Source organism: Chaetura pelagica, unplaced genomic scaffold (genome assembly GCF_000747805.2).
Source record: "Chaetura pelagica isolate M959 unplaced genomic scaffold, ChaPel_1.0 scaffold336, whole genome shotgun sequence".
In the NCBI taxonomy this organism is placed as follows: domain Eukaryota; kingdom Metazoa; phylum Chordata; class Aves; order Apodiformes; family Apodidae; genus Chaetura; species Chaetura pelagica.
Genome location: NW_009953652.1, coordinates 1,890,758 through 1,902,510, shown reverse-complemented (window position 1 = coordinate 1,902,510; position 11,753 = coordinate 1,890,758). Strand labels below are relative to the sequence as shown.

The following is an 11,753-nucleotide window of genomic DNA, read 5'->3' as shown; positions in this document are numbered from 1 at the left end:
GGTGTTATCAACTCACTTTCAGTGCACAATTCACTACAAACTCCAGCTTACTCTCTGAGGAACCTCTGCCTAGGGCTACAATTGTTCCTCAGTCTCTCCCGGTTGAATGAGAATCTCTGTTTGGGTGTAACAACTCGTAATTGATGTGGCTGGATACATCTCATTTAATGAAATCCTTAATGAAATCCTTATTGAAGAAACAGGACTGTAATTCAATCTGCCAAGGTAATTTTGGAAGAAATGCTGGGAACATATGTAAAACACAGCACCAGGTTCACCTTGGGTTAGCAGAAGAATGCCCAGCTATAGCATTTTCTGTAACCGAAAGGAAAGATCATAACCTCATCACCTGATGCAGATTTAAAAAGCCAATGTGGTACTTAACCAAACTCATAAACTTAATACTGTAGCTCAATTTTTGAAGATATTATCTAGAAAAATATCTAAGAAAAGTAAAAAATTAACAAGCAAAAACAAGAGGAAGGCTAAGCTGAGGAAAAAACTCTTGGAAATTGTAAGATCAGTCATATCATAGTTTACAAGTTAAACAAGTGTTTCAAAGAAACAAATTAAGTGGATTTATGATGCTGCAGAAATTTCCTTCCAAAGCAACTCTTGATTGATGGATAGCAAACTGTATCAGAAAACCAGATGATAAAGTCATCCTTTAGGAATTTCAGATTTATAACTCACTGCTACGGCAACATTCTCAGAAGGAAGTGAGTATCCTTAAAAATAAAAAACAAACAAACAACAACAAGATAAAAAAAACAAAAACAAAAAACGATCATTAAAAAAATCACTTTAATGATGCAGAGGCATCATAAGAGAACAACGCAGGTAAAGGCAAGACTGTAAAACATTACGAATACACCATTCTAAATGCCCTTCTACAATTCAAGGAAAACTCCCTCTTTCATTAATTTTATAATTTAGAACAGGAAGAGCTAAGAACACTCTGGTTTGAAATTGATATTTAAAATTTAAGTCCGTAAGTTACAACTGAAGATTCAGGCATCACAGCAGCTAAGTATGTCTCTGCTCAAATTAAGCTCAAAGAATCTGTGCAGCCTGTCAGATGTACATCTTCCTTTTAAATGTAAATACAAATATCAAGGATATCAATGAAGAGCTGCAAAGTCTATTTTTAAAATCCATAATTACAGCTGAGGACAAATGCTTATATAAATTAGAAGGACAATTCAGTTATTTCTTAAATTCTATAAATAGATAAGTGGCAGGTGCTTTTCTTGATCTATTCTTACATGTTCTGGATAATTAATAGCTTGTGTTTCTATACAAATGAGTTATATTAGTATTGGTATTTTCTTGGCCAACACCAGGACAACAAATACAATTAAAGCAAATGACCCTTATTTGTGGAAAAAGACCTAGAAAAGGATATGATCTGGAATTCCTTGTACATTAATATTTATGTGAAAGGAATGTTTATCTAACAAAGCGTCAAATAATATTTTAATTTAGAAGGACTGCATATGTACAGCTAATTATGTGCATTGTGCACACTGACCTAAGACCCCAGAAATGGATGCACAACACAGATTTTGAAAAAGCATGTCTCGACTTCATTTAGTGTAGTTTTGCAATTACTCTAACCAAGGTGCAGCATAAGCTGAGTGCACAGGAGGGACCCACTTTATCCAGAGTCAAAAGGGACAACCTACTCTCCCAGAAATATCCCATCATTACAGGTCACTGTCCACCCCACTGCCAAGCAATGGCTTTTCCACTTGACCTGAAGATAAGCGAGTCAGCCCTTGAATAAGTCCTCTTCTTTATGAGATATTTCTAGGTAGCCTTTTGCCTTTATATCCTTTAGCCAGAAGGAGAAAAGTGGTTGTGTTGAGAAATAAAGTCCAGTTAAGAGGCTTTTCCTGCACCAGGACCACCTTTTGCATTCATAGCAAAAACACCCATGCAGAAACACAGACTGGTATTTTTGGTTTGTGTTTTTTTATGCAACAGCAAACTAATCTAGTACAGCACTAAAATAGCATGAACTCTTTCTTACTTGACTCTCGGGAACCAATAGAAAAAATTCTGTATTTTGTATTTAGCCCTGTTAATATATTTGTTGGTGGCAAACAGGCCTACTTCTGCAACTCACAAAGCCACATTCTTTGAGGATTTCCTCCAGCTCCCCCAACCCCATGTCATAATTCTCCCTAGAGGTAAAGGTCAGAGAGCACAGTCTAAAGAAATGCTTCTTGTTAAAACTTTACAATTCACCCCCTGCCAACATGAAGTGATTCTGAAGACTGCAGTGCTGAAGGAGGTCCTGAACAACAGAAGAGCTCGAAGAACCAAATAAAACTTCACCATTTCTGTCACCATTGCAGAGGACGCCTGGCCCTGCCTTCTGGGCGAGGATCAGCAGCACCTCCTCCCCCCTCTGCAAACACTCTACTGCCCTTTTGATGCAGCTCCCAGCCACAATAATGCACGGCATCTTTTTTATTATTATTTCTGTGCAGTTCAGAAAGTGTCTGTTTAGCTGAAATCCCTGCTTTGACTGGCATAAATTAATTGACATATTTTCAACTACAAGCAAAGACTGAATAAAGTATGTGGCTAGGAAGTGCTTGATGTTCAAAAAAGTTCCGGGGTATCTGAAAGCTTCAAAGCAATGTATGCAAAGTAAATCAGGCAGGAGGTCCTTCAAAAAAGTCAGAGCACACAGAGTAACTTCACACTAATGTGTCAATAGGGGACTGAAAAAAGTGATTACAACTTCCCTAGTCTACCTGATAACCCAACAATTAATTGGCTTGTAAGACTCTTATTTAACAAACCAATACAGGAAAATAGCAAAAGTATCAACTGGAATATTTTTACCATTTTTTCTTTTACTTGGTGCCTGTAAACTATTCCCAGTGTTTCAAGCAGCAGAGATTTAATAGATATAGGATAGCAATAATTACTGTGCGTAAGAGACCAACATCAAAATTCAATTTTTTTATATTACTAGGAAAACATTCTGAACATTTAGGAAACTTCACTTGGTTAAATGCCAGCCATTTACTTAAAAAAAGAAACTACTTGTATAACCTTAAAGACTTTTTTCTCTCACTGGTCTGTATAAACTTAAGTGAAGATAAACAGAAACAAAGTCTCAAGTGTCCTCTCAACTAGACAGAAGATTGTATAAATAACAGACTCATCCAATGCAAAGGTGCCAGTGTCCCAGTGCCAGTGACCACACAAACAGTCAGGGAGGAGCTCAAGTGCCCTACAGTGGGCACAGCTACATGAACAAGTGAGAAGGAAAAAGCGATGCATATTTTCTGGAATGTCAGGCACACAAACACAAACTTTACTTCGGTAACCTGAAAAGTGGATGGAATAGGTGACCTGAGAGAAACTCCTGTATGAAATGGTTGATACAGCATTCAAAACCTCAGATTGAAAAGAAAAGGTCTGAAAAAAAGGGTGTCAGAGACAAATGTCAGGAGCTGTTTGATTTCTCTGAACAATCCTGCAGACGTTCAGACTTGCTCCTGAGGCTCTTCTCCCTGCCTTAATGGCTATGCAAATCCCCACTCATGGCTGGGCTGCCCATAAGTTATGAACCCTGGCAATCAGGCTGACTGGCAGTTAATTATATTCCTTCATCTCATTTCTGGTTTTACCCTTTGCATCTTCTACCTTTTTATACATTGAGATTATGACATTTTCAGATGAGATTTCAGTGCTCCCCCAAGAATTAGCACAGATTGCTCTCATGCATGCTTGGACACCCTGGACATGAAAACAACCCAAATTATTATCAGCTACATCATTTCACTGCTGTTTTGTCACACACACAATTATGTTCTTCTTTCCCTCTCCACCCTAAAGAAGCATCTCACAATTCACACAGTACTTCATGAACATTGCTTCCCTCCCTCAGTATGTCAAACATCTTGATACACATACACATAAGTGAGTTTTGATCTATTCTGAACCTTATTCCTGTTGTCCCAGTCTGATTTGAACAGAAACGACAACTTCTACACCATCATTTCTCTATAGGCAGCTCAACAATATGTAATACTGAAACAAAACAATGACTGCTCCAAGTATATCTAATTTGAGATTTATTATTCAAGACTATTTCCTCATTATGCTGGTTTTCCAGCACACTTTTCCCTTTGACTATTTGTGAACTGGGTTTTTTTTCCCCACCATATGCTACTTCATCTTTTCCCATGCCGAGTTACACTGTAGCTGTCAGCTCTGGTTCTGACCTATCTTCCACTCAAGTGGAGGCAAAAACTCCCTTCTGGTGCTGTAGCGGATGCCGGATGAGGTTATACTTGCAGTCTCTGTACTCAACTATCTTCATATATCTCTGTCCTTTTCTAGTGTTTGCAACATTGCTTAATGTAGCATCATTTGTAAATGTAATTAATGAGCTGTTTGTGTACTCTTCAAAAATCATTAATAAAGATGTTAAATTAAACTGCATTTAGCAGAGCACCCTGAGTCACCCTGTACTTTTCTGCCCAACTTGATACATTGCCATCCATCATGATTTTTCATTCATAATGCCTCCAGCAATTCCAATTCCTATTACACAATACCTGTTCAAAACCATTTGAATTGTGGGGGTTTTGCCTCCCTTTTGGAGTTAATCCCCAGACTTGCTGCTCTTTCTGATTGAAGTAATGCATTCACACTGTCACAATCCTATCATGCTATCCTGCTTCCTTCTCACTTGCTACAACTGCTAGTACTCCAATGCATTCTGGTTTAGTTAATTCTTTTCGTATACTACAGCTTGTTACAATCAATGCTTATTTATTTATATGTCCTAATCATACTGCTTTTTCTCCTTTTACTCAGTACCTATTTTAAAATTCCTCATTTTCCTCTTTCCCATGCTCATTTCATCTTCTTGTTAAAGCAGCCACCAAAATGTTCCATCAGTCATCACAGCTGATTTTTCTCTTCCTTACTTTACACAGCTAACCTCTTCTTCCTTCCAGTTTTTATCTTCTTCTTGTTGCAAATATATCTGTTGCCACAATCCAGCCCACACTAAGATGTTGCCTATTGGGAGTCAATTTGAGTACTTCTTTTATCTCTATTGGGTCTCTGGCAGTCTCAGAAGTCTGGAGGTATTTTTATTAATTTTCTTTCCTTTCCCTCTATGTCTACTGTATTGGATCTTGTGAAACCCACTTGCATTTTGTATTCTTTTCTTCAGCCTCACAGTAATATAGTGCTCCTTAATTGAATGAATTACACATTTTACTTTGCTCCAGGCTTGATTTGTTCATTAGGGTAGATACTCAAGCAGGCTTCACTTCCCAAAGCATCACTGAAATCACTGGACTTAAGGCTTTTCAGAACAGTCCATGATCTGTCATGTGGACTTTAAAATCCATATTGCTTGCTAAGCTTCTTAATGCTGGTATGAATGAATGGCTCTTGGCTCTCATTCAGCTTGTGCAGCTGTGTTCTGCAAGTCTGGGTGTTGAGTTGTTTTTTTTTAACTCAAACAGGTGCACAGTCAACGGCTCTTAACCAGTAAGGAAATAATCCATGGATGATTTCTCCTGTAGTCATCTTTTCTTACTAAATTATCAAGGCTAGTTTTCATGAAACCCATGAGAACATCCACTCTTTATTATTCCATGTTAAATATCAAGCTACCACCTAGAATGTCCTAAAATTAAAGAACTGCAACAGATGGAAGCACTACCAGCATTGACCAATGTCCACTGCAGTTTTTAATTGGTTATTTCAATATTCTTACTTTCGTACACCATTTCTTTCCCCTCCCCCAGGGAACTTTATTCTTACTACCCTGAATGCCTCAGAAACCACATGTAATTGTCCAGAGCCTAAAGGCAGGAACAAGGAAAAATGCAGGAGCAATAGAAGAGAGACCTTACTGCCTCCACTGAGAACCACAGCAGAACAGAGAAACACCCTTGTATGTTTAAACAATCCCAGAGAGGGGCTCAAAACATGTCCCCCCACCACGAGGTTGCTTTCAGTTCTAATTTTTGTGCATAGTATTAAAAAAAACCACCAAAAACCAACCAACAACTAAACAAATATCAAACAACATCTAAACTAGATTCCACAACTTCTTTGTGGCTGGATCCTGGCAAAGAGAGGGTTCACTGGACTGCATTTTGAGAAGTACAGAGAGGACATCAGCACCAGAAAAAGAGCACAGTTTACTCCAAACAGAAAGAAATAAGCAATATTCATCAGCTTTGGCTCTGAAGGGCACATCTAATTCAGGCTCAAAGCTTTATGCTTGTCCTGCCACTCTCCTCAAAAAGCTTTATTTTCCACTTGCAATTTTTGGATGTTAATAGTTTTCCCTGAGTACTTCACCCCCATAAAACACCTTTGATTCAATTAACTTTCTTTAGATTGTGTATTCTAAGTTGCCAAACACACATGCTATCACATAACCAGCGAAAATGACCCAAAAGGTGTGAAGTCATGCCCAGGTGATAACTCCCTCTTGGTTAAAATTTAGGGAGCTAACTGAGGGATATCTAAAGACTTCAGCTGCTACAGTTTGAGCCACAGAATCAATGCTCCAGAGTTGGAGAGGGATCAGCTCCTTTGCTCTGTGGACTTTGAAGATTTGGCCTTTTGAGATATGTGTGCAACAGGTATTTCAAGCAATCAAAGAACCTTTATCATTCAATACAAGATGATATAATGTGCTATTTTATGATGGATTTTGCTGAGGGGGTGCTATGAACATTGCCACTTGACCAACACCTTTATTTTCAGGAAGAAACATTAGCAGACAGAATAAGCAAGAAATTAATCACTTCTCAGCTATTCAGCAAGCAATATTACGTGCCATTATCCACCTGACAAGTGGCTCCTTAGGTCTTTTTTTAATAAATAACACTGTGTAAAAGCCACATTCTTGTATCTAGGAACTATTTTGGCCAAATTATATTGAAAATCTTTTGTTTTTCACATCACATACAGCAAGAAATCCTTCTGGAAGACTGCCATTTTATTTCTATTTATTCTATAGCAAGAAAACAAAGACCAAAATTAGGGGAGAAAAAAAGCATTCTCATAGAGTACTTACAATTGATCTGATGTTGTTCTCTTTTGCCAGTTTCAGAGACGATTTATAGCAATTTGCCAAGTTTTCTTTATGAGTGTCAGTGAGATGGCCTCTTGCAATTGGCCCAACAGTATGAATCACATCTGCAAGAAACAAGTTAGAGATCCTAAGTTGGTTTATTTGTTTAATCCAAATCAACCCATTTTTGCATTGCACCTAGACACAAAGGGAAGATCAATATTGTAAGAAAATTATTATAGCTAGAAACCACCTAGTCAGATATATTTTTAATAATTAAATAAAAACTAAAAACAGTAAAGGCTTAATTCAAGTATTTGGACTGAAGGAAAAAATAAGAAAAATGCACTAAATGCTTGTTATACATGTACTGCAATCCACATGGAGGGTATATGAAATGTTTTCATAAACATCCTAAGTCTTTAGGGCTGTACAACTATAGATATTGTACAAGCATTCTCACCTCTGAAAGGTCCTCTCATTGGAAAAGTTCACTACACAAAACCTCAGAACTTTGATGGTGATACAGAGGTCACCTTTTTTGTCAAATCTTAAGTCTTTTCTCAGCAGCCGTTTTAAGAGAAGTAAAGTAGTGACCTATGAATGCATTAGTCATTCAAAAAACTTCCTGTCCCCTCATGTCAGATCAGACCGAGACACCACGTGATAAACCAAAATATTTTGTTTGAAGAAAGTTAATGAAGAAAAAGAGAAAGTACGGTCAGGGAATATCTTAGGTATGATGCCTCTGAACTCATCAAAATCATATGCTGCAAAGTTGCCATAAGAAAAATGAAGTAAAAAGCTTGAAGTAAAACAAACAAACAAAAATCCCTTTAAAATAAATTACAAACTAAAAGCTGTCATTATTTCTTTTTTTTTTTTAATTATTCCCACCCTCCCTGGCCCCATCCCTCTAACTTGACTAGTAGGGAAGGACATTTACTTTTCAAAGTCAGTCTTTTCTAGCACATGTAAACACAACAGAAAGAGTTATGGTGGCAGGCATATTTTATTTTTTTCTTCCTTATAATCTCCAACAACATACAGCAGCAGCGAGAAACAATAGCACTATTTTTTGCAACATTGCCACAAAAAGGGATTAGGCCAATGCTTTCAACTGCGGTACCGCTGCTCCCATTGGTTAGGTTGTCTTTCTGTCCCATATGGGGCAGGTTTCCAAGCAACATCTGCTGTTGTTACACTCCAAAATATTTTAATTTACTCAGAAATCCTACAGAATTTGCACCATTATTCTTTGTCCAAGCTGTCGTTGATTAGTTCCCTCCAACCTATACCCAAAGCACAAGTGAAAATGGCCAAACTAACATTAAAATTCAGGGGCTGTCTTCTCTTTTTTTTTGTTGTTTTTTTTTAAATCAAGACATCATTTGTCAAGTCCTGGTCTCTACCACTAAAAAGATGGTTTATGTTCCAAGGCATACTGTTTTGAACATTTACAAAATTCTTCTTTACATTAGCTGGACATTATTGATATTCAGCAAATAAAAGCATGTCAAGAGACTCCCAGCGCCCAGAAACACAGCAGAATCAGCCAAGATGAGAAACTGAAACTCACAGGAGCTAAACTTGCAACTGATACAGAAGCAACACTACTGAGACATAAATAAAAGGTTAACTACTCTTCTTTCCATTTTGATCACAGTAATTTTCTCCAGTTGTGGGAACAGGATGGGCAGATTGGATAATTTCTGTTGAATGTCACCACTGACAGACGGTGACTCCAGCAAATCCTCATAGAGTCTTTCCAGCTACTGAACCATCATGTAGACATTGAGTCTTTGTCCACTGACAAGCAAGACGATCACATGCAATGGAAACGAGCAGAATGGCTTCACTCAGGAGTTCAGAAAGAGACATTTTTTACACATTTTAGCTACTATAATAAACTGAAAAGTATTAAGACCTAGAAGAAAAAAAAAAAAAAAAAAAAAAAAAAAAAAAGAAATAGCATAGCTAGTTTAAAATTTGCTTCTGCTTGCAGAGATAAGGTTGTGTGAGCACTTCCATTAGGGAAGACTGTAATTTCAGACCATGACTGCAGCAGTGTCCTTCAGGCTGGAACTTCCAAAGGAAGGTTTCTATTTGGAAGTGTTGGCACTTGGCTGTTGGCAAATTCAGAGAAAGAAAAAACTTCAACCTTTTTTTTTATTTTCTTTCTTGTTCTTTGGTTGTTTTTTTTAAAAAATTGCAATGACTGACCACGGGGGAAGGAATGCTCTATAGAACCTGATCTCAGTCAAAGTCATTCTGCATTTCTAGACACTAACATCTGAGGTACCATGATTTATTTTTTCAAATTCAGAACCCCCACCAGCCAAAAAGCAAATAAGGGAATGACTATAAAACCAACTTCAAAAGACAGTCTAAACAATGAATAAAATAACAATAAAATATTTTCCTCTGTCTGCTGAGTTAACATACACTTCAAGGTGCAACTGCTTAGAAGCTGAAGCTTAGAGGCTTAAATCATTAATTTATTATTTAACAATAAGGAGGAGTTTTGGGGAACAGCCTAAGTATCAAATTCTTACCTGGGTCTTTCTATATAAAATTCCGCTTAGTATATTTTCTAGATGCATTTCACTCAGTAAATGTTTAACTCTATTCCTGTATTTGTCCATTACTAAACATTAATTTTAAAATTTCTCAACTCAATGAATGTGAAATGTTTTTCTTGTAATCTTTTTTTCAGTAATTTCTGGTTTAGCATTTGCATGGTGCCTCATTACCAACCTTCTGTCACCTCATCAGACACTTCATGTAACTAGGTAACTTTAACGCAATTACTAGCTTTCATGTTTCAGATTTTACAAGCCCATCATAGGTGGCTCTTTAGACAGGACACTAAAAAGGGTTATGAATTGGTTTCCAAGACATCAAAACTTTTGTAATTCTTTAGAGTATCATTGGCAAAAATTGCTTCTCTTAGGAATATTATGATTCTGAAAGTAGAAAAAACTCTGAAAATCTCTGAAAGCAGAGTAAGATTTTACTAGCAGACCAAGCATTAATAAGGTGCCACCGTCAGCAGATTAACAAGAAAGTAATAAATTTATTGTTATACACATTGTCAACAAAATCAGTGTAATCATACATTGCCCAAACTATATATTATTCTGCCCAAGCTGTTTCACAAAGCATTAAGATTTGCAGGCAGGTAAAACCCTTTGAGATTATACAGGCATAAAGCAAACAAACCAGAAAATAAAACAGCTCTCCCCTGTCAGCCCATGCAGTTAGTATATGGGAATCAGACCTCACAGGCTGAAGCAGACCCATTTATTTTTAATATAATCTACAAAGACTGTGTCAATCTTTCAGCCTGTCTGTCACAATAGTTTCCTTTACTGCTTGCATGTTCCCCCTCACCCAGCTGCCAGAGAAATCTACAGAGATGGAGGACAGAGGAGGGTGGGTGCGCTGGAGGGGGAGGTCCACAGGCAAGACATCCCTGCTCATGTAGCAAGTTTTAGTAGCTGACATTTAAAGGTCTCTTCCAACCCAAATAATTCTGTGATTTGTCTATCCAAAAACAAAGGGGCAGAGCTGCTGCCCTGTTACTCCTGTCACCCACTAGACCACTCAGCCCCACCCAAATACAAACCTCCAGCACTGCTGGAGAGGACAAATGTGGATGTCCAAAACCTGATTTGTCACCTTCCACACCAGCCTACCCACCGCCAGAATAAGCATTCACCCTACAGAAGTGCATAGCCCTTCTGAAGCAAATAACATCCAGGTTGCACTTCAGTGACAGCAAAGAACCATTGTAGGACATGTGAAGGGATGAGTTTCAGTGCAGAAGGCAAATTGATCACAGAGGGCAATGCAAATGAGAGCACTGGCCGTGGAGACAAGCACGATGAGAGGCTGGAGATAGACTGTGCATGCAGAGGCCCAACAGCATGAAACAGAAGCGATCTCATCCTGTGAAGATTTTTCAACTGGGGGAAATGCAGAGCCACTCCCAAAAGATTCAGTTTGGCTGGAAAAGTCTGGTAGAAATCAATGTTATCAAACAGTTCCTGTTCATCTTTCAGCTCCTGCAGCCCCTTCCCTGTCTGAGCATTACTTACTGAGGTCAAGCAGGAGCAAGGGATATAAACATTTCCCCAAACTGTCTTCTAATGTATTTTTTTGTTCTTTAAAACCACATAAAACAGAATAATACTGGGAACAGTCAGCTCTCTGAGAATGCCACACTCACCATTTGTAGTACTTTAATTTTTATGTCCAATGAAGCTGCCAGCACTGCTTTGAAGTTCCTGATTTACTATGGTCAGTCTTCCAGCCAAACACATTGATAAGAAACTTCATTAAAAAGAAAGCTGCAATCCACATGTTCGTAAATCACTTTCTCTGTGTACACAGAGCAAGGATGTTTGCTTACATTTCTAATAGCACACAGAGGTGGAGAGCCCTAGAGGAAGGTATATTCTCCTCTGGGATCAGGCCACAGCAATAGATCAAACTGCTTTTAATGCTAATGAAGCTGCTTACTTTTAAAGAGATACTTTTAAAGGAAGAAGATATTTTTTCCTACAGAAAGCCTTCCAAAGAGTAGGTATGGGCAGTTCAAAGAAAGTATCGACACGTATCTGTGTTGTACAACTATGTTTTGGAGTTTCTTTAGAGCAGAAACAACATTTTATTT

General features: G+C 37.9%; 1 protein-coding gene across 1 annotated transcript in view; it reads right to left on the bottom strand.

Moving 5' to 3' along the window:
* The window catches only part of MACROD2 (MACRO domain containing 2), an 895,210-nt gene that overhangs the window by 365,747 nt on the left and 517,710 nt on the right, over nt 1–11,753 (bottom strand). Inside the window, exon 5 of the mRNA XM_010000182.1 lies at nt 7,079–7,200. Within this exon, the coding sequence (XP_009998484.1) occupies nt 7,079–7,200 (122 nt within the window). The remainder of the gene's footprint in view (nt 1–7,078; nt 7,201–11,753) is intronic.